Source organism: Vespa mandarinia, chromosome 17, assembly GCF_050613455.1.
Source record: "Vespa mandarinia isolate Hongniang chromosome 17, ASM5061345v1, whole genome shotgun sequence".
NCBI classification, from domain to species: domain Eukaryota; kingdom Metazoa; phylum Arthropoda; class Insecta; order Hymenoptera; family Vespidae; genus Vespa; species Vespa mandarinia.
In genome coordinates, this window is record NC_140826.1 from 4,809,935 (window position 1) to 4,835,482 (window position 25,548).

Genomic DNA, 25,548 nt, shown 5'->3' on the forward strand with positions numbered 1-25,548 from the left:
CTTTCATCCTATCTCTTATTTACGACGGCCGAGTGTCCCTTGGACTATAAGCTAAGTTTTAATAATCAATTAGCTCACGTCATTTAACGTATGGCCCCACGCACGGGTTTTCATTTTCCTCTCCAATTTTTATCAAGTTTCTCTTAAACATTAGAAGAAGGGAGTGTGCTTACAACGATCTTTTATTCATAACGTCTTCTTGTTCCTTCTCTTTTAATCTCTATATTATTATAGGTTTATATGTCATTTTTACGGCAGTCACTCGAGGGAAGAACGAGGAGAAGACTTCTCGTCCGATTTTTGGTACTTCTTGGTGCGTTGTGCGTCTTTTCGCGTATTCATTTTCTCATTGTTGTATTTTCCCTGTTTTCTATTGCATTCTCTATTCCTTTCGCGTCTCTAATCCCATGGTCGTTTTACAGATCGTTATTATAGATCGTAAGCGACGCGTTGTAACTCACGTTATGGAAGCGTATCGATCGAAAAAATTTACAATATTTATTCGGTCCTCTCGATCGCCATATAAAATCATTCACAAAGGATTCGTAAAACGCAAAGCGGTCCATTAAATACCGGAAACGGAGTAAATTCGGAGTAAGCACCTCCCTCCTCCCCCAGTAAAAAAGAAAAAAGAAAAGAAGTATACTAGGATGGACCCGGACGCTCTCTTTGCTTTTTTCAAGCATCGTCATCGAGATCGACATTGTATTTCCAATAGTGCATATAATTTATACAATTTTATTTCATCAACTTCCTCTTCCTTACATGATTATTGTTTTTCCTTTTCACTCTTACTTTCTATCGTTTTCTTCGTGGCTTCTCGCAATCACACTCGTAAACTACATCACAATTCGCTGACACGATACATACGTCGAGAATTGGAGAATTGAGGAATTTAAAGGATTTTGCGATATCGGATTCGTACAAATTCACGTTCGCGCCCAGATAAACGATCCCATACGATTTCTTTTCATATTTTTCGATACATGTGTCTGTGTGTGTGTCTGTATGTGTGTGTGTGTGTGTGTACGCGCGTGTGTGTGTGTATACGATATATATATATATATATACATATATATCGTATCACCGTACAAACCTAAAGTCGAGGCTCGTAGCTTCCAATTCCTCGAATAATTCCACTTAGTGCTATGACAAATCCGGATGAGCGAACATCGAGGAAACGTGTCCGCGTAGTCTCTCTGTCTTCCTGAGACCGTATCAATCCCTAACGCGTCGCAGCACTGACTGCTACGATAACGCGACCCGAGAGAGAGAGAGAGAGAGAGAGAGAGAGAGAGGGAGAGAGAGAGAGAGAGAGAAAGGGGAGAGAGAAAACTCATCGGAAGACGAAATTTTCCGGGTGCTAGTAGCTATCTTTAAAATCCTTGAGAACGTCTACTTAATCTCTCTCGGGAGTCGTTATCTTTGACTAGACGATAAAATTCTTTCTCTTTAGGTAGGAGAAATTCGTCGAGTTCTCTCGAGTCTTGTCCCTTTTCTTGTAAATACTTATTGTTAGCGTAAGCTCTCCTTTTCGCTCTCGGAACGTAATTAACTACTGAACACTTTCGTAGCGCACTATATCAAAGAAAGAAATTCTTTAAAAAGCCCCGCGTCAAGTAGATCGAACTTTTCAATTGTTTCTGGTATCGCCTGATTTGAGCGCGTCAAACCGATATCTCTTGAATCTGCACGCGTTTCTTAGCGCTACCGGGTGTTCCAGGTTGACGAAGAATCCCAGGACAGGTGAGACCGACGTTGGGAGCTGGAACCTTGGGAGGTGGCGGTGGTTCCGGGAGTTCCTCGTTATCGTCGTCATCGTCGTCCTCATCGTCGTCATCGTCATCGTCGTCGTCGTCGTCGCTATCAAGGACACCGTCTATCATATTGTCGTCGTCCTGCATCCTGGCGATGGTAGCATCGATGCACGGCGAGGGTGTTCGTGTTCTCTGCACGCATGGATTTCTACTGTAGGACGGTGGCTCGAGGACCCTCTTCCCACCGCCCGGTGGTGGAGAACATTGAAATTCTTGAAGCTGAAGCTCCAACTCTTGTACGAGCTTGGCCTTGTGTCCTTGAGGACTCGTTCCTGGAGAATCGATCAGATTCATCGAGGACAATCTTTGTTTTCCAGGTGGACCGCCGATCTCGATACCGGAACAACCAGCCTCCAATAGTTCCTCCTTCTTCTTGTCGCCGAAAGCCGAGAGACCGGAATTACCAGACGCGTTCCTGTCGCGCTGATGATATATACCCGCAAAGATGATGATATTTAGGAGCAAGAGAAATATCCCAACGGCGATGGTTACGGTGAGGGCGGTTGTATAGCTCTGATAATAACTCGAAGTTAACTTTCGAAGGAGATTGTTAGGTCCCGGGCCAAGATTCGAGTGCTGCGACTGTGTCTTCGAAGTACTCGCTATCGTGGTCGCGGTCGCGTTGGGCGTGCATTCGGTCGTCGATGTCGACGTGTGCGACGACACCGAGGAAGGCTCGGTTGGCGAGGGCATAGGCAATGGTGGCGCTGGCAAAGGCAGGGCCGTACTCTGCGGACGTACCGCGCCCTCGTACAAATTCGAACTGTCCGCCAGATGATGATGACGCATGCTGATCTCGTAACCGGGCCGATGCAACTGCGGCAACAGATTCAACCAAAGTGACATCTTATGACCTCTGTAGTGCGAGCGCAGCTTCGTCACGTGGCCTGCCTCCAAATAAAGCTGATTTATCGAGTCGTACGATTCCCAAAAGGGTGGACTAGTTAGGCCACTCTCCGTACCGGACGTCAAAGAACTCGCTCGATTTGGATCTCTGAAAGCATACGATTCGTCGTCCGCCTTCGTCTCTTACGACTAAAATTCTCGACAAAGTCCTTAATTCGCGCGATCGAGGGTCACACGAGTAAGGCAAAAGTAATTTCATTGAACGCCTTTGTAACGCATCTAGATGATAGACAAAGACAAAAGAAAAAAAGTCGAAAGTAAAAGTCCCAATCGATTGTCCTCGAAATGTGTCTCCTTGAAGGGAGGGAGACAGAGAGAGAGAGAGAGGGGAGGGGAGGGAGGGGGAGGGCGGGAACCCTCCTTTCGCGTCTATCGACGAATACGACGTCGAAGCCGAAATCTAATTTCGTGGGAAGCCTGGAGGTTGCTCGCCAATTACGGTGTGAAACCACGGCCAGAGGTAGGAGACGGTGCGATAGCAACTTTGGAATTGCGAGCTCCGAATAGCAGCTGTGCTTCTCGGCGTCGTCGTACCTCTTAGAGAAGGGAATCCAACCTCTTCCACGAAGTACCGCAGTACTTGGAGCAACTTTATATCTTGGCGACTACCCTTTCGTAGATTCTCTCTCTCTCTCTCTCTCTCTCTCTCTCTCTCTCTCTCTCTCTCTCTCCCGCCCCCTCACTTGCTCAGCTAAGAAGAGCGCATTACCTATCGACTATCATCGACTGCCTATGAAAGGCAATTCGGACGTGATACTTGAGTTCTTCAAATATACATAGGTTGGAACTAAGGGAATTAACTCTCAAGTCAGAGTAAATCGGTTTCCGGGACGTGTGAGACTACTCGAAGCGACTACCGAACGCGAATCGAGTAAGCTGTGCAAAGTTGTTGGTTCCATATTGAATCCGAATACATACCTAACTACTAGCTAAGGTAGCTATCGCGACTGCTAATTGAGACGGCACTGAATTATAGGGCACGCGCGATATCGAACTAATTTCCTTTGATCGTTCTGCAAACGCCATTAATTGCGAATACCGCTTCTCGACGAAACTTGAAACAGCTGCTTTGTCACGAAACACCCTGTTATTATTCGTTGCAATGTCGCAGAAACTGGGCCAAATAGCGAGGAATCGAAAGAATAAGATACGTCGTTTCGTGAAAAAATTAATTTTACCTCGACCGAACGTAAAACGCGCTATGCGATACTTTAATCGAAGGATAATAAGATTAATAAATAAAATTCCTCGCTCACGAAGAACAGGCCGTCCCCTCTCCATTGTCCTTTCCTATTCATCGATTTGTAACACGATATATTCTTCTCGTTGCAACGAGCTCGCAATCATAAAATCAGATCTACCGTTTCCATATTATATTTCGAAAATGAACGACTATAACGATAACGATTAAACGTATAGTTATACATTTTTAATTCTAGGTAGATAAATCGACCCTATGGATTCGAAATACTCGAGGACGTTAATATCAGGATGTCATTAACTATGGCGGTAGGTATATGTCTCTTGAGGCGTTTTAGCACGAGTGAGATCACGATAAAGTTGGAGACAAATTATCTATGTATAGCTGTGAAGCTGTAAAGGTTAAGAAAAAACACACACACACACAAAAGAAAGAAAAACGAGAAAGAGAGTGAGAGAGAGAGAGAGAGAGAGAATATCATAAAATGATAATAGAGAAAACTCACCCGCGTCTTACAAAGTTGGCCAAGTAGTGTACAAGTAGCCTGGACAGGTTCTCGTCGGCGAGAGTATAGTTGGCCAAGGAATACAAGCTGAAATCTCCTCGAAGGAGAGGTATACCCATGAGATAGGGAAGTTCCTCGCCTTTTTGACTAGGTCGATCGCCCGGTTGAAAGTGTAAAAAGTATCCGCGTCCACCGGAAGTAGAATGAAGAAGGGCCAATCTGAGGAGAGGCGCTGCAACTTGACCGTCCCCGAGAAGCGACAAAAGACCCTCGCAAATAGCCGAGGCGTTTTGCTCTCCTCTCTCCCAATCTGTGTACTCGTTGCGTAGGGTCGAGTAGATCTCGTGCAGGTGATAACGATAAGTATTTCGCACGTAGGTGCGAAGGATGCGATCCCTCCTGGTCTCGTTTAGCCCGTTCTACGGCACGAAAAAGATTTCCTTTCTATTTTCGTGTCTTTTACTTGTGTCTATCCGATTGGCTTCGAAAAGTTTAATAACTTGGACGAGAATGAGAAAGGAAATCACTCTTTCTCTCTCTCTCTCTCTCCCTCTCTCTCGCTCTCTCTTTCGTTATATATCGAAGCTTCTATTCTCTTGTAAAAGTGCCCTTTGTTTTACGATCTCCAAGTGCGCTAGAAATCTCGATAAAAGTCGAAAGGCAAATCGCCATTCGGCATTGTTACCGAATTCGAAAGCTTTTCCTCTCTTTCTCTCGCTCCATCTCGCCTAGATGAAAAACCCCGTTGACGCTCGTTCGAACCACGGAAAATACTCTTTACTCTACCCTTCCTAACGTCGCCTAACGTCACGTCGGATCTCTTCGATTCGAACAATTTATTATTACTGTTTTTCAACGCGCCGCTAATCAAGCCCTTCCGATTAAAAGTTATTTTCTATTTTCTCCCCCTATGCAGGTGGAAAGTCCCAAAGTGTCATATGCGCGTACATTTCATATTCCGTCGAATTCGCGTACGATTAAGCGCAGTTTGATGAGAACTCGAGCGGAACGGCCTCGCGAATGTGACGCGTAGCAAGAATCGATTTCTGTCGGCGACTCCAATCGAAATTTATTTGTTCTATAATTAGTCGTAACCAATTACAATTAAATCCATAAACGTGAGCGCACGTATAGGTAACGAAGTTCGCGTATCCTTTCAAATCTACAAACTCGATCGGATTACAGACTCGATTTCCATTCGCGTCCTGCTAACGTAAACGCGATGTATTTCGCACAATTAATTGAGTATTCGATGGAAACGATATATATATATATATATACGTACACACACACACACACACATCTACAATCGTAATTGCAGCGTAAAGGAATCGAGAGAAGGAAGGAAGGAAGAAGGATTCTTTACCTGTAGATCCTCGTCGGTAAGATTAACCCAAGCTTCGTCGGACGTTAGACCGAGTAAGAGATCCCGATTACCGAAATTGGCAAATTCCGCGCCGGGTCCTGGCACGAGGGGCATCAATCCCGCGGAAGAGGCAGTGGGCTGAAAGTTCTAGGAAAAATTTCAAAATTTGTTTGCATCTAGAATTTTGCTCGATCATCCGCAAACGTGAAAGTTATCGAAAAATATGCGAACCTGGTTTATCGGTTGTGGCAGGACGGCTCCGTCGACGAAAGGCGCGAAACCGGAAGTAAATCTTGGCGGATCGAACTTGACGTTGAGAAGATCATTGAGGCTTCGCAAACGAAGGCACGGTGCGATGTCGTCGACTTCGTCGTCGGCGGGACAGCCGGTTTGTTCGGCGACTAGATGTTTCACCGTAAGCGGATCGCGTTGAATCGCCCACGGTGAAAGGGCCGAACCACCGAGCAGTATCACTCTCTCGACCAACTCTAACAATTTGTTTAGTTTTTCGTTTTAAGTCACGAAAATGACTTTCGAAGGAATATTTCATTGAATGACGTTGGATATAAAATAACAAACTCTCTTTCGTCTTTCCAGAAGGAACTACGAAGGAATGTACCTACGTCTCGTACAACGAAGGGGAAGAAGAAGAAGAAGAAATGAGGAGGGAATATATTTAGAAAAGCTAGCATGCCTTGACATCGCTCGTTCGTCGTGGCACCCTTGCGGAGGCTTTTAAAGGGTGACTCGACATTGCGAAACGAAGGAAGAGGATATTAGAGAAGGCACAGGGGTTGGTTCGTTAGTGGAATTGGGCTGCAATCTAGGAACAGTACGGACACAGTAGGGAACGGACACGATTCTCTTTTTCCCCGCCTATTCGTCCCTCTTTAGCTCTACACTCTCACCTCCTCCCCCTCTCCCTCTACTCTCGTCTTTTCGGCTTTCAGAGTCGCAGAGTCACGGAAGACTACACTCTAGGTAGCTTGTTAAGGTCTCTAGTATCCGACGACGACGACGACGACGACGACGACGACGACGACGATGACGACGACGACGACGATGAAGAAGAAGAAGAAGAAGAAGACGATGACGACACCATCGTCCTCGACAGCCACTCGCTTCTCGTGGTGGTGTAGTCGTACCGACGTCTCTATCCCTTATCTATACGTATGCCTTCGTTCCTTTCTTTTTTTCTTTTTTTATTTTTCGCTCACAAACACGCAAACACATGATAACTACGTGTATCCCAGAGAAAGCCTTTCTCCTCCTTCCTCGACCTCTTTTCCGATACTCTATTGTAAATCGTACTCTTTTTACTTTTCTCGAATTCCCCTTCGACCAAATCTCGACTCGAGCTCGGTTAACTAAGAGATAACTCTCGCGAGTCTCTCGAACACGTGGCCACATCGACCAAATTTCCAGTAATCTCGATCGATCATACTGACTAATAATACCACCATCTATAGTTAATCATGTTTCTCATATCATCGAGAGTATCGTTTACCATTCGTTTCATTGTCTCGATCGGTTGGCACGAAATCATCGATGCGGAAGAAAGTCGGTGAAGCAGGAGGGAGGGAGGGAGGGAGGGAGAGAGGGAGAAAGGGAGAAGGCTAGGAACGTATTGATTTTTCGACACACTCGCCTACGTATCGTGGAATTTTCTTCAGATTATGCTGCGATCTCTTTCTCTCTTTTTCTCTCCCTCTCTGAAACGTCTTCCAGCTTCTTCTCTATCCTTTGGCAGATTGTGCGAAAAGCGACGACGTGTGAAGCGCGATAAGAGAAACTATCGTTCTATATATCGTTCGTTCTATATACGATGCTATACGATAGGGAAGACGAAAGCGTTCCTTTTTCGTAGCGTAATGAACTTTCATATCGTATATTAAAGAAAGGCTCTTTCGTCACCGGCCATAAAGGCGGCTGTATTTCCACCTTCCAAGGGGTTAATTAAACTTTTTCTTTTATCCGCTCGAGTTTTCTTTTTTTTCTTTTTTCTTTTTCTTTTTTTCTGTTGCTCACGGCAGAGGTTTCCAACGTGCCGTCACAATTAAGTGCTTCGTTAAAACTTGGAATTCACGTAATTAGTTTCCGTTTGGTGGATACGTTCTTTTCGAGGACTTTTTTCCTTTTCCACGCCATCCTAGTGCCGTTATATACGTAAATAATACGTGCGTGGATTTGATTTCAATCTATTCGAATAAAATGCAAATACCTAGTGGGATAATGCGTATTAATTCGAGCTCGTTAAGTCATCGATTCGATTCAGTACGCACGGCTGCAAGATAATCATTTATTTATTTGTTCGTTAAACGCACGGGATAATATAGTTGTGAAAAGATATTAACGATTTAAAGGATAAATCTTTGCCGCGAACTGTCTCGTACGATCGAATGAAATGATCGAGAAAATAATACCTTTGGCCATCGGTGAGACGGCTAAAAAATTGGCCAGTGCTGCTCCGGTACCGTGACCAAGTAGTGCCAATCTTCTCGAATCGCCACCGAAAGCTTCGATGTTCTCGCGTAACCAATGAAGTCCCGCCACCAAATCCATCAGTCCGTAATTTCCTTGAGCGTTTCCTTTCGATCCGGTCTTTAGGAATCCTGTCGACAATTTGTACCGATTAAAATGTATAAAAACGTGAGCGAGCGCAAAGTATGCGCAGGCGTGTCGGATCTCTCGTTGATCTCTCTGAAATTCGTCGCTATAGTCGAGAGCGATCCTTAGCGAGAACCAACGACGAATATCATTTCGACTTTATCGTTCAATTTCCAGCGTAAAAAACGTTTTTCTCCTAACGTGTCCGAAGCTGAAACGTTGGGAACGAGATATCATCGCGAATTAATGATCGAAACTTCGAGTACGTGGTGTCTACGTGTTCGAGGAAATAGGTCAAAAAAAATAATGTGCTCTCGAGTACACGCGGAGCATTTGAAATTTACATCGTATATTTGAGGACGCGTATTCGCGGTACACAACAATGAAAAAGAAAAAAAGGAGGGCAATAAAAATTACATTTGCCGCGGAGCCGTCGTCGTACGAGGAAAGACACGTTCTCTACGGCTTTAAAGCACGGTACGAATTTAGATCACCAATATCGAAGAGTTGAACGCTCTAATTAAGAACTCGGGCAGAGGAGCGTGCATGCGCTTACGAACCATACCCCTCTCCCTTGCGTCTGCCTTGCGCGTCGCAACGACGAGGAGGAACAAGTAGAGATGGCCGTCCCTCGTAAGCTCGTCGAGCTCATTAGACCCTCTTGCCCGTGTTTTATTTTCTTTTTTCTTCTTTTTTCTTTCTTTTTTTCTTTTTTTTTCTATTCTTCCTTTTTTTTTCCTCTCCTTCCCGGAGGTCACGGCATTAGAAGGTAGGAGGCTTCGGCTTAACTTCGTAAACTTTCCTAATCGACGTAATCGTTCCGCCGAGCTAACTTTTACAAAGAATCTATTCTAACCGGATTGCGTCGTCCTATCTGCTTTGACACCGTCACCTTTTTCACCGTCCTATTCGTCTACGCTTCTAACGTACTTATCATTAACACGAAAATTTTCGTTTTATCGCGTTTACCTTATCACTCGTATTAGATCATCGTAGTAATGTACGTTCTTTCATGGAAATTGGAACATATCGCTCGAGCGTTTCCTTGCGTTTTAGATTTCATTTTCTACCTACCATTCGTCCATCTGACTTATCGTCCTTGTCTTTTCGCTTAAATATATTCCACTAATTGCGATTAAATCGCAATTCTCTTAAATCTCGCGTTTCCCTGAACTCTCGTTAAAAGTAAATACCGATCTATCAGTTTTTAACCATTCTTCTACCATAATATGTTTAATGGCAACATTTGATTCGGCGAAAAGTTTAATTGACGTCGAGACGAACGATTCGTAGAATCGTTGACCTTGATTATAAAGCAAAGAACGGGACAAGAGAGAAATGTCTCTATAGGTAAAAAAAAAGAAAATAAACAGATTAGATTCGGGCTTGGCCGAGTCTTTATCGGGAAAGGAACGAAGCCGGATGTAAGCCGCGCCAGTACACACAAGCTCACCTATACATTCTAACGTAAAAGTACACGTCGTAATCGTATAGTATGTGTATACGTAGATCTCTACCTCTAGTTTCTAAGCGAAAGAAAAGAAATAGTACGCTCGCGTAAAGCGAGCCAAAGGCGCTGAAGAAGAAACCGGAGGAGGAGGAGGAGCAGCTGGAAAAAAGGCGCACGCGAAAAAAAGAAGAAAAAGGAATCGAATTAGACGAGCATGCTCGCGCGCTCACGCGACTATTACGTGCCATTGAATAAAGCCGCGGGGTATGTTTCGTTCGTTGGCTGAACAAAACGCACGCGAGACAGTTCCATTATAACAAAGAAAGAACGAAGAAGAAAAAGGGGCTATCTCGTCTTTCGTCCTCTCTCTTCCTCCCGTTATCGCGAATACAGCTGGAAATATCCGTGCGTAGCCGCTTTCCGATCACGACCCAAGCATCCTCCTTTGCTTTTGGCTCATTTTTTTTTCACGAAATGTATTCGTGAGCGAAGCAATGTTTAAAATTCATCGCTGATCGCCTCCGGCCTACTAACTACCGACCGAAAGCTTTTTCGAAAAAATAAAAGAAGAAAGCAAACCGAGTGTAATCGACTTATAAAAAAGGTATAGCTGACTTGGCAACAGTTGATTTCATAGGAAAAACCAACGTAGAGGAGAGTGTATGTATACGAGAAGTAGCAACGTGTTCTCGAGACAATTAATTAATTTGGTACAGCTTGGAACGCGACCGATCGATCGAATCGACGAACGAACGAACAAACGAACTCAACGACGAATGTATGAAAGTTGAAACAAACTAAATTTGCAAAGTCTCACGAGTTTCGAATGAAATCGAGCGTGCTTGGGAAATGGCGCGCGGGAAACGTTTTCGACGACAGCGAACATCCTATCTTTTTCCGTTCGAGTTTCAAAACATTTTAGTTCCGTCTATCTATAATTCTCTCTCTCTCTCTCTCTCTCTCTCTCTCTCTCTCTCTCTCTCTCTCTCTCTCTCTCTCTCTCTCTCTCTCTCTCTCTCTCTCTTTCTCTCTATCCGTGTACTTAATTTAGTATTCAAATATCTATTCGCGCCAGTACGGATTCCCATAAAAATGTATCCTCTTGAAGGCTTTGTCGTTTACCGCTATCGCTTTGAAATTCTCAAATACCAATTTTTTCCACATCTTTCATCCCTTCCTTTTTTTATTTCCACTTCCATTCCCCGAGATTCGTCTCTTCTTCAAACACTTTTCTCGCTCGAAGCACAAGAAATGACCAGTATCGGTATCTCACGCGGCATACTTCTTTCCAAGGTGAAAACGTGGTCGATTTTGTCGTACGTAATAGTACGTACTTTCCTCTTTGCAAACATCACTTTTTTCTTTCCTTTATTCGGTTATTATGAAACGTGAAAAAGTCGAGACCCGTTCATACGCTCAAAATGAGAAAGAAAGGGAGCGAGAGAGAGAGAGAGAGAGAGAGATAGATTTAAAAACTTGAACATAAAAAAGAGAAAAAACAATTTCGGGTTAAAAATGCGTCGAAGCGAAGCTTGACCAAAGGCTATCTTCTTTGTTTTTCATTCAGGAGGAAAATTAGCTCGTGAAATATTCAAAAGACGATTAACCATTGCCGCCGACTACGTCGTTTAAGTCGTCGTTCTCCCATTTCTTCTCGTCTTTATTCTCGACGTGATTCTGGAGAATCACGTTCCTCGGATATCGTCCTCGCGACTTTAGCAGAAAGAACGATTATTCTCTAAACGTCAGAGGGTTTATCGAGGTAAAAGCCGGAAGAGCTTTTCGATTTTATTCGCTCGGACTCGAGAGTGCCAGAGTCTTTCGACAAGAGTTTTTTCTCTCATTTCGCGAAGATTCCAGCAAAGAGATTCGAGCCAATGACGATGAGTATTAGCGTGCGACTAGGTGCGAAATCGCGTCGTTGCTTCGAAGAAAAAGAAAAAAAGAAAAGAGAAAGAAAAACGAAAGGAAATTCGAGGGGAATACTCACCGAGCACGCCGATGCGAAAATTGATGGAAACGACGATTAGACGTCCGTGAGCGGCCAGAGAGGTTCCATCGAACGAATTTCCGGCACCCCACGAGTAGGAATCACCGTGAATGAGAAGAAGCGCTGGCAGCAAATCCGTAGTACTACCTGAAACGTTAAAAAATACTGGCTCTACATCAAAATGTACCTTGTTCTCGTACATGAAAAAGTAGGCATCTTTCCGTTCTACGTGTACTTCTCCCTCATACGCCAGTCGTATAAAACCGTAGAAAAATCTAGGAAACTGTACGTACATATAGACATATCGAAACATGGCATTGACCATACATCGGCCATAAAAATGGACCCGCCATTGTTTCCACTCTCTACTATCTGGAATATACATATTACAAGGGAATATCATGTCGAAAAAGCATAGACAAAAATAAGAGAGGAAGGAAGAGAAAAAGAAAGGGAAGGGAAAAGAATGAGATAGTATCGTCGAAATCACCAAGGACGACGTGCTTTGTTCCCTCGAACGTGCGCTCGTTAATGTTTCCTCATCGACGATGAGTTACTTTTTTCTCTCTTTCTTTCGCGGTCTTGGCATCGCTTTCGACATATTTTCCTTTTTCACGGAATAAGGCATTCGTGGAAAGCGACATTGATCGAAGATTCGATGATGCCGGTCTCGAAACTATTCTCTCTGAATTCCTATATAAACGTAGAATCTAATCGTACTACTACCCTAGCCCCTTTCAGTTTCTGCCTTTGGTATATAATCTTAATTAAAGATCTCTCGAGCACTCTCGGCTTCCTTCCTAAATATTTCAATGGAAGGTAGGTAGAGAGATCTAATCGAATAGAATAGAATCGAATCGAATCGAATCGAATCGCGAGCCCGTTCTCGTGATCGACGGCATGTCGCGGCTATGTTTATTGGACTTGTGACACGTCGCCCGTAAAATGAACAACGGTAGTAACGATGGCTCGACGATATCGTCGTTCGAGTCGCGGGGAAAGTGCCAAACCTGAGCTTTTCACGGACGAATAGAGATAGAGGACAATGACTTTTTCCTGGCGAATCATCGTCACGGAAAAAACTTTGTCAGACATTTTATACTTTTTCGATTTCGTTTTTTTTTTGTTTTGTTTTTGTTTCAACAATAAAACGTATCTTGTTCAATTTGATATCTTTGTTGGGTCTCTTGTTTCGGTCGCTATCTCTCTCTCTCTCTCTCTCTCTCTCTCTCTCTCTCTCTCTCTCTCTCTCTCACATGCTTACAGGGCCTGTCCAATTCTATTCGATGCGAGAGAAAGAGAGAGAGAGGAAGATCGTAGCTCGAAGAGGAAAAATTGCTATTCGAAGTACCGAAATAGAGAGTGTCGAGCAGAATGAACGCAGCGTTTTCCGTCGAAACAAATGGATTCGCACGTATGTGCCAGTCTTTTTAATATTACGCGAAACGAGAATGATCCGACGCTTTTTTTTTTATTTTTGTGTCACACGTAACTGAAAAAAAAAGAAATAAAAAATAGAGAAAACGTTCGTCGATTGATTTCATTCTAATATATGTATCCATGTATACGCGTGCATAAAAGTATATATATGTACGATCGTGTTTGCTATAGATATACATTTGCTATATATATATACACACACGCACATACAACGGGGGATAACGGAGCGAAAAGTCCGATCGTCCGAGCATACACGGATCCGTTCTACTTTAGCCCAGGAAAAGCCCTCGCGATGAACCCACGATAAAAGCGGTTGCCTTCCGTCTTTTTTCTTTTCCTCCTCTTTCCCTTTCCGAACGATCAAAAGATTCCAATCGTATCGTCGACTATAGTCGCGTAAATCCAGGCGTAAAATTCCCTTCGAAAAGCGAGAGGAAAAAATGTCACTCGAATCGGCGAACAAGACAACGAAAAAAGGGGGAACAAAGCTGCTTCTCTTGTCGTTGCATGTATATCTAAACGTAGAAACCACTCCTCTCCCTCTTTCTCCCTCATAATTGCACTTTTGTTTCGTAACTTTTCTCTCTCTCTCTCTCTAACGATTATCAGTTTTAATTTTGAAAGTGCATCGTTGCAATTAAGTTGAGAGCTAACGCAGATTGGTCTCGGTGAGTTACGAACTATCTCATCGCTAAACGACGGAATTTCGTCGGTACGTTCTTGAACGACATAACGAATGTGTGCATTTGCTAAATGCACGTGCGCAATCACGCTCGTAAATGAACGATGCTCCCTAACAATAACTTTAACAATTTTCGAGCCTCGCACGAGCACGGCTATATAAATTCTTTCCTCCAAATTTTCCGCTACAATGTTCCTTTCTCATTTTTTCCCCTTTCTTCCAAGTCCTTTCACCGAACGTTTCTCGATAGCTTTTTATGCATTTGTACATATATACATATATCTATATGCGAGCGAATAGTTGATGTATTATTTATAAACTCGAACGCGGTCCGAGAGAAATATATTTATATCTTCCGCGTTCCTCCATTATCGAGTAACAAAGGAGCTTCGCGCTTCCTGAAAAGGATCGACCTGTTTTCGTAGCACGTATAAAAGCAAGATCATCGGAATTCAGTTCACTCGAGACTCAGTTCGGACCGAGCCAACTTTGCCTCGTTTAGACTTTCTCTCCATATTTGCGATCAGCATGCCGTATGAGTAATACTCAATTTGACAAATTTTATTTTTGACAAACTTTTTCCAAATTTCCTCGGTAAACGATACTTTTGTTAGATTTTTTTACAAGGATACCGTTGAGTGAACACTGTTCGAGTGAATTCGTCGATTATGTGTTATAATAATTCATGAAATCGCATAATCGTTTGAGGACGAGCCGCGATGTTGGAGATTGTAAGCGATGGTAGACGAGACGCGACGAGACGAGACGTCGTCCACCTGTTGCGGATTCTGATACCTCTCACCCTACTAGAGTTTCTCTCTCTTTCTCTCTCCCTCTCACACACGCACACACACACACACACACACACACACACACACACACACACACGTGCGCGCGGAGACGAAGCTCGAGGTGCACGGGATAGGTATAGAAGATCGAGCGAGGCGGCAACTAGAACGGTGGTGTCTCGATAGCTCGTTTCATGATTCTACCTCGTCCTCCCTTTTCCATCCTTCCACTCGTTCGAGACAAGTTAGGGCACGATACTCTCCCAGTCCCTTCTCCTCGATCGCGCGTTTACGAGTGACCTCAAACTTTTTATTGCCAACTATTTTGTCCCGACCACCTCCAATCTCGAAGCCATTTACCTACGGGGTCCTCTCGTATCAACGATTATAACGAGTCGAAAGCTTTTCAAATATTATTTTTCTCGAAATACAAAAGAATCGAAATGAGATCGAAGCTAATTTCGTTTTTATTATTTTTTTTTTTAGAAGGAGGAGGACGTTCAATCGACGCGACGCTGTCATCGAACGAAAGATGGATGATCATTTTTATGGTGAAGCGTGTCTTCGGATTTTTGTGTACGCGCAAATTTGAATACATTCGTACTAATTAGAATAAAATTAATTTACGCAAACGTAATTAACGATAAGGTAGCACGCTTATTAGCTTTTTGTTTGAAATTCCAAAACTATCGAAAGAACTCGTAGAACCAGCCGGCGAACTTTATTATCTTCAGCTACCGAACGTAAGATACGAAAGTCATTATTGCGAGCAGGATGAGAAGAAGAAGAAGAAGAAGGAGATGAACGGAGTGCGGCCTCAATTGAAAAATATTACTTTTCCGGACGCGGAACGACGAGGGAAAAAAAATTAAATCGCATCGACCTTTCTTAATTACCTTTTGCGGTATTATGCGAGAAAAAGAGGACAGGGGAAAAGAAAGAAAGGGGAGTGGGAAAGGGAAAAGGGAATTAATCTCACCTTCCCTTCTACCTCTTTTTCTGAATGTTGCAAACGCGAAAAGATATATCTCGGTCGTTTTATCGAACCGCCGCGGCCCATCGTTCCTCTCTCTCTCTCTCTCTCTCTCTCTCTCCTCCGTCTTTATTATAATAATAGTCTGAATAGTAGTAGCGAGTCGAATGGTTTCTATCTTTAGAATTGTTTCGCGTAAAACGTTTAACGTTTTCGCGTAATGTCTACCATTTATATTACTGAATATCATTCCACTATCGAGAACAATGGACGCAGCAGCCAACGCTCTAGCCATCTTATTTAAGCTCGAACGAGCGACCTTTTCAACGAATAGTAAATCAAGCCGCTGACAGGAAAAGTACTTACTTACCTACCTACCTACCTACCTACCTACCTACCTACCTACCTACCTACCTACCTACCTACCTACCTACATATTCCTATATATTCAGCCGTTCGAATGTGAAGAGGGGATTGTAGAAATTTAGCTGCTGCAATTCCATCTTTCAACATCCGGGTTGCGTCTGTTTTTCTTCCCGTAGGAGTAATTTCTATGAAGGGACCGGGAGGAATATTCGTGGTAGGGCTCGCGGTCCGAACGAACGATCGGAAAAAGATCTGGGGGTGGTGCTTTTTGAGATATCTCATTCATTTTCGGAAGGCTGGAAGAAAATATCGGGCGCACTCCGAGCGCGATGCTTTTTATAATAGTAGGTTGCCGAGATGACGCTCTTTGTATTTATTTCTTTTTCTCCATGTAGAATAGTTACGTCCATTCGTATATGTTTACTCCTTTTCTCTTGGCAAGTTCTTTTGGCAAAACGATCGAGAGCGAAAGGAACGTCGAGCTTGTGTTCGAGAAAAGCAATACTAGAAACGTTACTCCGTGAAATTTGTTAGCTCGGTATGGATAAGAAAGTGCGAGTGCAAGTTGGACGGAACTTTTATCAGGAAAAGAAAAAGACCGGCTTTTCTCTTCCAACGAAAAGCTTTTAATAGTTGCCTTCCGACTTTTTCTCTCGAATCGTTTCCCACCTACTACAAGCACGCTTTCGCAATTACTTTTTAATTCTAACGAACGTTAGTCAAACTCGTTTCTTCCTTGCCTTCTTCTTCCGTGTAGAAAATGTGTCGATTGGTCGCGACGTCACCTCACTCCCGCGGTGCTTGCAGATTTTCTCTTGTGAATCGAATAATCGACTGCAATGCACAACGGAATTGAGAAGACAACGCGTTCTTTAAAAGTCCATCTCGAGTCTTCGATGTCGATTTATCGATACTTTTTCTTTTTTCATCTTCTTTTTCTTCTTTTCATTTCCCAAAGGAGAATCTTCTTACATCCTTTGCACGTTGTTTCTTCCTTTTTGCTCATCTTCCTCTCTCTCTCTCTCTCTCTCTCTTTTGTTACAAAAAACGTAAACATTCGACTTTGCGAGAGTCCCGAAAGCGATAACCTCGTTAAAGGACGCTCTTTTCGTCATTGTTTTCTTACTACTACGTAGGTATACACATCTGGAACCTCTTGGAATTGAAAATACATTAAATTACTACTTCAGTCTGTCGTCGTCCGTTGGATCGATCGAACGAAAATAAGATAAGAGCGAGCTAGTATAGATTTCGAGGCTTTTTTTCCAAGCTGATTTTCAACAGACAGATGATATTCGATTAAATCGATACCGTGAATGGTATGTACATCTAAATACATTATTAGAAAAGAAAAAAAAAAACCTTGATTAATATTTCAATCAGATTAGTTAGTTATCGGTCTCTCGCGTTAATAGGAACGACGTTCTATCGTTGCGTGAAATCGTTCGATGTAAACCGTTCGATGTAAAAACGTAATCTAATCGACGCATTGTTTTGACAATGAACCGTACTGACGTATCGCCTCTGACAAATTACATCTGCCTCTGTCGTTGTCATTTTGGCTGCAATAAGAACCTTCTACGAGAAAATTCTTCGATAAAATATATTCTTCTATGTATATTTGTACGTCACAAAGAAAATCATTCTTACGTACGTCCGTTATTTAAATAATGTATCGAGTTATAAATAAGTTACATCTTTTAGAAAAACTATTTACGTCTCGATAAAATCAATGAGACAACAATTATATGTACCGTGTGTTTACGTTGGTCTTACAATCGTAGAAACTTTTAACTTGTCGATCGATCGACAAATTACTCTTGAGTTTATCTAGGAATACTCTCTAGTAATATCCCAATATTGTATATACTTATCCGAGAATAGTAATAAGAGCCGTAGAGCGTCGCGTAGTCTTTGAAAAGAAATTTAATAATCGCAATGATAAAAACATTAAACGCGCTTTTACCTTGGGTATCTTGGTGCGAGAGGAGAAGAGAGGGAAGAAATATGAAAAAAACCTTATACAAATTATTCCTTTTTCCGAGAAATATCATATCTCTCCTTTTCACTCTTTCTAAAGTAGAAGCAGTGTGCTTTTGGTAATATTTCGCATGGATAAACTTTGTTTTAATATCGTTCTTTTCCTCGGACTTGCTCTTTCTCTCTCACTCTCTCTCTCTCAACATTTTTATGGGTTCGGCGAGAACACGAAGGAGAAGAAAAAAAGGAAAATTTCGTTACACAATATGCTATACACTTTATATCGGAAGAATAAGGAGCCGTGAAAAAGGTTAAACTTGTTACGCATGGCCGAAACGAAGAGGAAACGTCATCGTCGAGTTTTGATGCTCGCCCAGTTGCATTCGCTAAAAACTCGAGCAAGCAACCATCGAGCGAAAGAAAGATCCTGGAAAAAAGTGCTTCCTTTGGTTCGCTCGTCGAAGAAAAACAGTTCGCGAATTAAGAGACAAACTAGAGATGAAATTACGCTCGCTCGACGATTCCTGCGTTCTCTCTCTTTTTCTTCTTTATATTTTGTCGTTCTCTCTCTTTCTCTCTCTCTACGTTTTGAAATAAGACCTTCTTCGGTCAGACTCGATCGCCACAATTTTTTTTACGTTCTTCGTATTATTCGAAGGAAACAAATTTATCGGCATTATTTCGTTGTTGCATCTTCTTTTCATTCGTCTTGTTATTAATGAACCGTTTTAATGCAAAGATTTTCGCCTATCTATTGAATAACAAAAGACATCAATTATATATTCGGTCGAGCGATTTCCTCATTCGTAACGACGCCGCGCGTTCGTCATTAAAAGTGTAAAGTTGGAGATTAAGAGTAGCGAGCGGTGAAATGTGATCAATTTTAAATCACGGAAAAATGATGGGTCCATGCGATGATATAAGATAGAACCGACGACAAGGACGACAAGTGAAAGAAACGAATCGCGTTCTCTCTTTAATCGATCCACCATTCGCCATCGAGGTCCTCCTCTTTGGTTTTTCTATTTGCATTCGTAATATCGAGAGTGCAAAAAATTTGCTCGCGTGAAAAAGTTGTTATCCAATGGGACTCCTTGGACTTCACCATCGATGCTCCTCGTTGACCCTTGAAATTTCTTCGTCGCCTTCTATTCGTAATTACGTACTTTAAAAAAGGAAAACTAGGAACAAACGATACGAACAAAATCAAGCCCGCCTCGACGTTAACCCTTAGGATCCCTCGGATAAGATAACGTGTACGTAATTCCATTCAAGATTTCGAAGAGTTTATCGTGAAAAATCCTCACATTGTTTTCGACGTTTGCGTGAAAACTTTTTCCCATAGGCGAATTTTCCTCCAAGATCTCGAGGGATATATACGGCCTCCGTTACTTTCCTCTTATTTTCAACCACGGTCAACGTGCTTTTCGACGATTTCGAAAGCTGACCGAAGCGGACAAAAAACGTACTCTCGGCCAGCCATTATTTTATTCTCTCTTGACCTAGAGCCAGCAGCGCTGTTTCTCGCCGTTTACCTCCACGAGCACGCTCTACTGGACGTTGGCCAATTTCTGTCGCTATCGGGGATTCCTCCCTTTTCGTTTTTTACTATAAATTACCGATATCAATAAAGTACATACACGCGAGTAAGCGACGAGTCGACGCTTCGAAAACATCGCGAAACTTTTGATTAGAGAAGAAACTTGATATGCGAACGCGCGGGGGTGTTGCGTCTCCTCCTACTGTTGTTGCCGCTGCTGTCGTCGTCGTCGTCGTCGTCGTCGTCGTCGTCGTCGTCGTCGTCGTCGTCGTCGTCGTGATGGTCGTTTAGAATCTCGCGTCTCGACGTCTCACTCGGTTCACAATCGGAGAAGCGTCGCAGCGCACGGCGACCGATCGATGCGTTCTTTTGTCGTAAGCACTCGTCTCTTTCTCTTTCTCTTACTCACTCGTCTGCTGTCTCCGTGCTTCAAAAGCTACGTGTAGCGAGAGGAAACTACGTGTGCGCGCGAGCGAGCAAGCAAGCAAATAAACGAGGAAATATGAAAGAGAAGATATGAGAGAGAGAATGAAAGGAGAAATTTCATGCGAAGAAAAGCAGCAGCGTGCGAGAGTTCGGCAATTGCCAAGAGTCGCTCGTGCGCGTCTCTGTCGTCGCAAAGCGTCGTTCCTCTCTCTGTCTCTCCTCTCTCTCTCTCTCTCTCTCTCTCTCTCTCGGAAAGGCAGCCAAGAAGAGAGTTTCGTCGAGTATGCAAATTTTCTCTTCGCAGTCTTTCGATATGTGACGTCACAAAGGGAAGAGCCGGCCGTCGTCTTTTTTTACTCGTTTCCCTTTGAAGAAGCTATAAGAAAAAGAAGAGAAGATTGAAGAAAAAGAAGGGCGACTCGACTCACCGTGCAAGGGTTTGGGAACATAAAGGTTGAGATAGAGACAGTCTTCGCTCCGATTGGCCAAGAGAGGCGCTATCCTCTGAAGATAGGCACGCCTGGTTTTCGGTAGGCTCTCGTCCGGTTCCGGGGGATTCTGAGGGCAAGCCGGTGGTAGGGTGTCGGCGAACTTGGTGCCACGCCAGGGCGTCGGAGTGACGGGTGGCATATATCGTAGAGATCCGAGCGGCGGTGTCGCGTAAGGCACGCCGTAATAGGTCTCGACGTTCGGCGACGATCTCGCGACGACTCCTCGAAGGGTCCCGTATCTCGTCGTGACCGTACGAGTGCTGTACTTTTGATTGGCCGCCAAAGCGTCCGCGAGACTTTCTCGACATTGACCGGCAAGTAGCAAAGTACCAATGATCGCGAATAGCAAGGCCGTCGGCAATCCGCGACTAGTACCTGCGTTTTTCCTTCGGGAACTTTGCCGAAGAGCTTCCTTATCCTCGAACTCGAGGAGATCCTTTGGGATTCGCGACTCGGGCTCCTCTCTCGTCTTCCTCTTCCTCGGAAACGAGGAGGAGGACGTCCGCATCGCGTCACGCCGCCGCGGACTCGCCGCCGCGCCGGGCCCCGCATCTGTGGGGCCCTTCCCACCCTCTTCCTCCTTCTCCTCCTCGTACCTCGCTGACCTCCTCCTCCTCCTCCCCCTCCTCCTCCGTCTCCTCCAGCTTTTTCCTCTCTTCCACAACTCGGGCACTCTCCTCGTATTCTCGATATCCGCCGCTCGGTTCTGCTACCACACTGATCCTATCCGCGCGAATCCTCACTTCCATTCTCAAGGGCGTACCTGCTCGTACGTCTAGGACGACGACGACGATCCTCCGCGAGCGGTCGCGGAGCTCGAAAGTCGTCCTCCTCCTCCTCCTCCTCCTCCTCTTCTTCCTCCGCTTCCTCTTCTTCCTACTTCTTAAAACTTCCCCGTTTAATTTTCTTTTCCTCCGTCCCTCCACGAACAATCCCTCCAAATGGGAGGATCATCGAGAGACCTACGAATTCCTTTTATCTTCTTCTATCGAAGAGACCGCCGCGCATCAGGATCGTCTGCAACAAGGACGGAGACTCGTCGTTACGCCGATGCCTTGTCCCCGGAGTGATAACTTCGAATTAAGGTCGAGCGAGATGACAGGAACGAAATATCGGGCGGAATTAATGAGAGAAAGAGACAAAAAAATCAGAGAGTACTTCGTCTCCGATGATACGAGAGACAGCGAGGAGATACGTAAAAAATAGGTCGGCTGTCGTTGACACGACAGTGTCTGTGTGTATATCTTTATATGCATATATGCATATCTATATATATATAATGTATGTGTGTGTGTGTGTGTGTGTATAGAAAGAGAGAGAGGGAGAAGGAGGTCTGTTTTTAATGCAAGGGCTTTCAATTTTTATAATCAAAACGCGAGTCCTACGAAAAAATATAACATACATTCCAATAGATTTACCAAGAGCCCTCGAAATTTTTCACGAAATAACGAACGTAATGAGAAGATTATTCAAAATGAAACGAAAAGAAAGTATTATGCTCGAGTAGTTCGACAAACCTGCCATTCCATTGGAAAATCATTGCGAGATATCGGAAAGCAACGGTACGGCGAAATGCATTTAAATTTAACCGAAGAGATTCGATAAACAGGTCGTATGATTTTATGCGCGGCTCTTCCGCACGCGGTAGTATACACGATATTATTACGGCGTTATATCGTCGAGGAAGAAATCTCAAACTCAATGATTCGAATATTTCAAATCGACTTTATGGACCGACTCTCTCTCTCTCTCTCTCTCTCTCTCTCTCGCATAATCAAATTTAATAAGGTGTCGGAGAAAAGAAAATCAACGCTTTAGCTTTCGAAGAAAGTTTCCTCCCGTCGGGTTCGCAAAGCAAATTAATAAAAATGGATAAACGCGTGGGCGAAACGACCATAGAAAACTTATCATCCGTCAGAGGCTTCCTTCCAAGTTCCTCGGTTTCTATCCGAGAGGCTTTGCAAGTTGGAAAAGAGGATCGATCTGTCCTCGGATTATATTACGAGCTAGCGGTGTGACGTTCGTTCCAGAGTATTTGAGTAAATATCGAAAAAGTATAAGGAAGAAAAGATCTTGGAGGAAAATAAAACAAAAGAGAGAAAAGGTTCTTTAAACCGCTCTTAACTATCCATCGATCAATCCTCGATATCTCTTAATTATCCTATCTCGGATTATTCGATCGTCTCGTATTCGAGCGTACGCGTTAGCTTTAAACCTCTTAACGGGTTTCTCTATCGATCCTGCGGCAATGTCGTCTTATTATTCAGAAAATTTTCGAATAGACAAATGAAGAATCTTCTTCAAGTCGATTTTACGTAGAACGTAATACGTAGATATTATACGTAGAACGATATACGTAGATAAGGTGGGTTAAAACGTTCCGTCGGCAAATCTTTTCAAAGAGATTCCACGTGATTAATTTAGCCCGATCTTTAGGCGAACTTCGATGTCTCGATAATTATTAACGTTAGATAAGAAAAATCTTTTGCAAAAGTCTTTTCGTTTAGGGAAACGATTGAACGTAAGAAACGAAAAAGAGTAATAAAGAAAGCAGCGAGTAATAGTAGATTTACACGGCTCGTTTAACTTTAATCTAATCCAAAGTTAAACCGACGGCAGTGGCGGCGCTTCAACTTGGCGAAAACCAAACTCCGTGGCGCGCGGCGAATCCATTTTATTCGCCAACTCTCGCGCGAGACTCGTAACTTGGAAAGGAAATTGGTAGCAAGTACCGCAAAAGCGAATATAACATCTTTATATCGTTTATCTTAAGACTTTAAACACCTTTCGGTATTGGATGTTTTCCATCCGATTGCTACGATCCTTTTTTCAGCATCGAGCCGCTGAATGAGATCCTCGAGCGTGTTACGACATGATTTAGGATCTCGTGATGCAATAGGGATGCGCCTATCCCTTCAAGGACACGACGAAAAAGTCGTCGCGCTCGATCACGTTCTATTCCAGTTTCACATCGCACTCGTGCGTGTCAAGAAGCTTTTTTTTCTCTTCGAAACAAGTCTTTTCGGACACATCACCATCGAGAACACCTGCCAGCACCACCGGCACTGTTACGATCATTTTAATCGATGATCGATTCTAACGCGTCATCTCACTTTCGCGGGAGAAAGCTGCGATGGACGTGTGTGATAGAAAACACAACCACCTCGAGCAGGGAGACGAGCCGCAGCAAGGGTGCGCGCGATTGGCTGTCTGTCCCGGGCTCTACTGCCGCGCGAGGAGCCGTCGTACGACCCCCGTGAAGGTGGCAATGGAGGTGGTGGTGGTGGTGATGGTGATGGTGGTGGTGGTGGTGATGCCGCCGCCGCCACCTTTGCCGCCGTTGCCGCCGCCGCCGCCGTCGCCGCCGTTGCTGCTGCTGCTGCTGCTGCTGCTGCTGCTGCTGCTGCTGCTGCTGCTGCTGCTGCTGCTGCTGCTGCTGATGCCGATGCTGATGCCGATGCTGATGCTGGTGGTGGAAGTGGCGATGGAGGAGGATGGTCCGGCACTCGAGGAAGCCGGGGCATCTACAGCGCCGACGCCTGCTTTCGTACCGACCACCAGTCCGGTCGATAACGCCACGGCAACCCCCGGCTGCTTCCGACTCTCCTCTTCCACCCCCACCTACGCCTACACTTACTCCTCTCTCTTCTCGTCTCGTCTCGTCTCGTCTTCTCCTCGCGTGTTCTACTTCGTCTTCTACTGCCGATGCTGATGCTGCTAGCGCACACCTCTCGCCTTCTAGGTCCTTTCTCGGAGCAGCTCGCAAAGAGCGAGAGCGAAGGCTTTCCTTTCGTTCCTCTTTGAGCTATCCGACGTGATCCACGGACCATGACGAAAGTCAGACTGGATGAATAACCACGACTACCTACCACTTAGCTACCCTACTTTCCTCCGATCCATCTATACGCCGTGTCGTTCGTTTCAACCTTTTCAAACCTTTTCCGTTCGTTGAGATTCGACCGATCAAACCATTTGTCCCTCAATACTTCCTCTCTCTCCCTCCCTCCCTATCTATCTATCTATCTATCTATCTAGCCATCTATCTCCTTAGAATAAGCCTGCTAACTTTTTCTTATCTTATATCGATCGAGAGAGTCAAAGAAGGAATTAATTAACGACTTCTCGCGGCATCGTTGAAATTTCACTGCCTCCGGCGAGCAGACCGTTCGGAACAGGCAAGTAATTCAGCTCACCGCTTGAAACGACCAGCAGTCGGTGGAACCGAAACGAAGCGGAAAATTTGATTAACTTCGGATAGAGTTCTTCCTTTGGATAGAACCGAGAATCGAAGGGATCGAATTAACGACGAAAGACTTCTTCGTCAGATTTTCTCGACGGCTCTCTCTCTCTCTCTCTCTGTCTCTTTCTGATCCTTTGACTGACTTTAAAGAGAAAGCCTCGTCAAAGAGTCGATAGACCGAAACGCCTGACATCGCTGACGTCTAACGAACTATAACATGACGGTAGGAGTAATACGGGAATCGACCTATGACTCATCTAAAAAGTTTTATTTGATTTTTAAGAAAACAATATGTCCGTCTACGACGAACTCTTAAATGCCGGATGGGAATCGTGAACACCGGAGGATAATAAAAAGAGTCCAAAGAGAGAGAGAGAGAGAGAGAGAAGAATCGAAATAACAATTTCGTCCGGTGCGATGCCCGAAGCGCGAACGTGCGCGAGAACGTGGCTCGACGGAAATTGCCTCGTTATCGTCGACGTCTCCGTTATTTACGACCCTTAACGAGCGAAAGCTTACGCTCGCTCCTCTTCTGCTCGTCAGAGAGCTAACGCCGAGACACGGCTACCCTCTTTTCTTCCAACCTCTTCCGCCTCCTCCTCCTCCTTTTTTCTCTTCGGACCTCTCCTATTTTCTCTTCTCTTCTCCTTCCTCCAAATACCCTCTTCGATCGCCCGTTCCTCGCGAGATTACCGCGAGATTAATTATGGTCAGTTTCGTTCTCGTCGCATACCATTCTCAACGACGATCCTACTTCCCTTTTTCATGACTTTTCACGAC

At 44.2% G+C, this 25,548-nt stretch overlaps 2 protein-coding genes across 11 annotated transcripts in view; one reads left to right on the top strand and one right to left on the bottom strand.

Annotated features, from left to right (window-relative positions):
• The window catches only part of LOC118443588 (uncharacterized), a 66,227-nt gene extending 48,424 nt beyond the window's left edge, over positions 1-17,803 (top strand). For 2 of the 10 annotated variants that reach the window (XM_085662248.1, XM_085662243.1), the window contains 3 exons: positions 1,724-2,310; positions 6,393-6,965; positions 15,239-17,803. The gene's annotated coding sequence lies outside the window, so the exon portion shown is untranslated. Of the gene's footprint in view, positions 1-1,723; positions 2,311-4,162; positions 4,233-6,392; positions 6,966-15,238 lie in introns of all 10 variants that reach the window. The other 8 variants (XM_085662246.1, XM_085662245.1, XM_085662244.1 and 5 more) reach the window with 8 other exon arrangements.
• On the bottom strand, positions 1-23,835 carry LOC118443560 (neuroligin-1). Its single transcript, XM_035870735.2, has 8 exons — positions 23,313-23,835; positions 20,466-21,545; positions 11,843-11,989; positions 8,219-8,407; positions 6,027-6,283; positions 5,796-5,942; positions 4,430-4,848; positions 1-2,811 (listed from the first exon to the last, which is right to left on the bottom strand). Exons 2-8 carry the CDS (start codon positions 21,034-21,036, stop codon positions 1,668-1,670), a joined length of 2,874 nt encoding a protein of 957 aa, XP_035726628.1. The 5' UTR covers positions 21,037-21,545; positions 23,313-23,835; the 3' UTR covers positions 1-1,667.
• Positions 23,836-25,548: the final 1,713 nt, after the last annotated feature.

Coding starts and splice junctions, on each gene's coding strand:
- LOC118443560 (XM_035870735.2), bottom strand. CDS start 21,036: ATGCGGACGTCCTCCTCCTCGTTTCCGAGGAAGAGGAAGACGAGAGAG. Junction 8,408..11,842: donor TTTTCGCATCGGCGTGCTCG/GTGAGTATTCCC, acceptor AATTGTCGACAG/GATTCCTAAAGACCGGATCG. Junction 2,812..4,429: donor GCCAACTTTGTAAGACGCGG/GTGAGTTTTCTC, acceptor GTATGCTTTCAG/AGATCCAAATCGAGCGAGTT.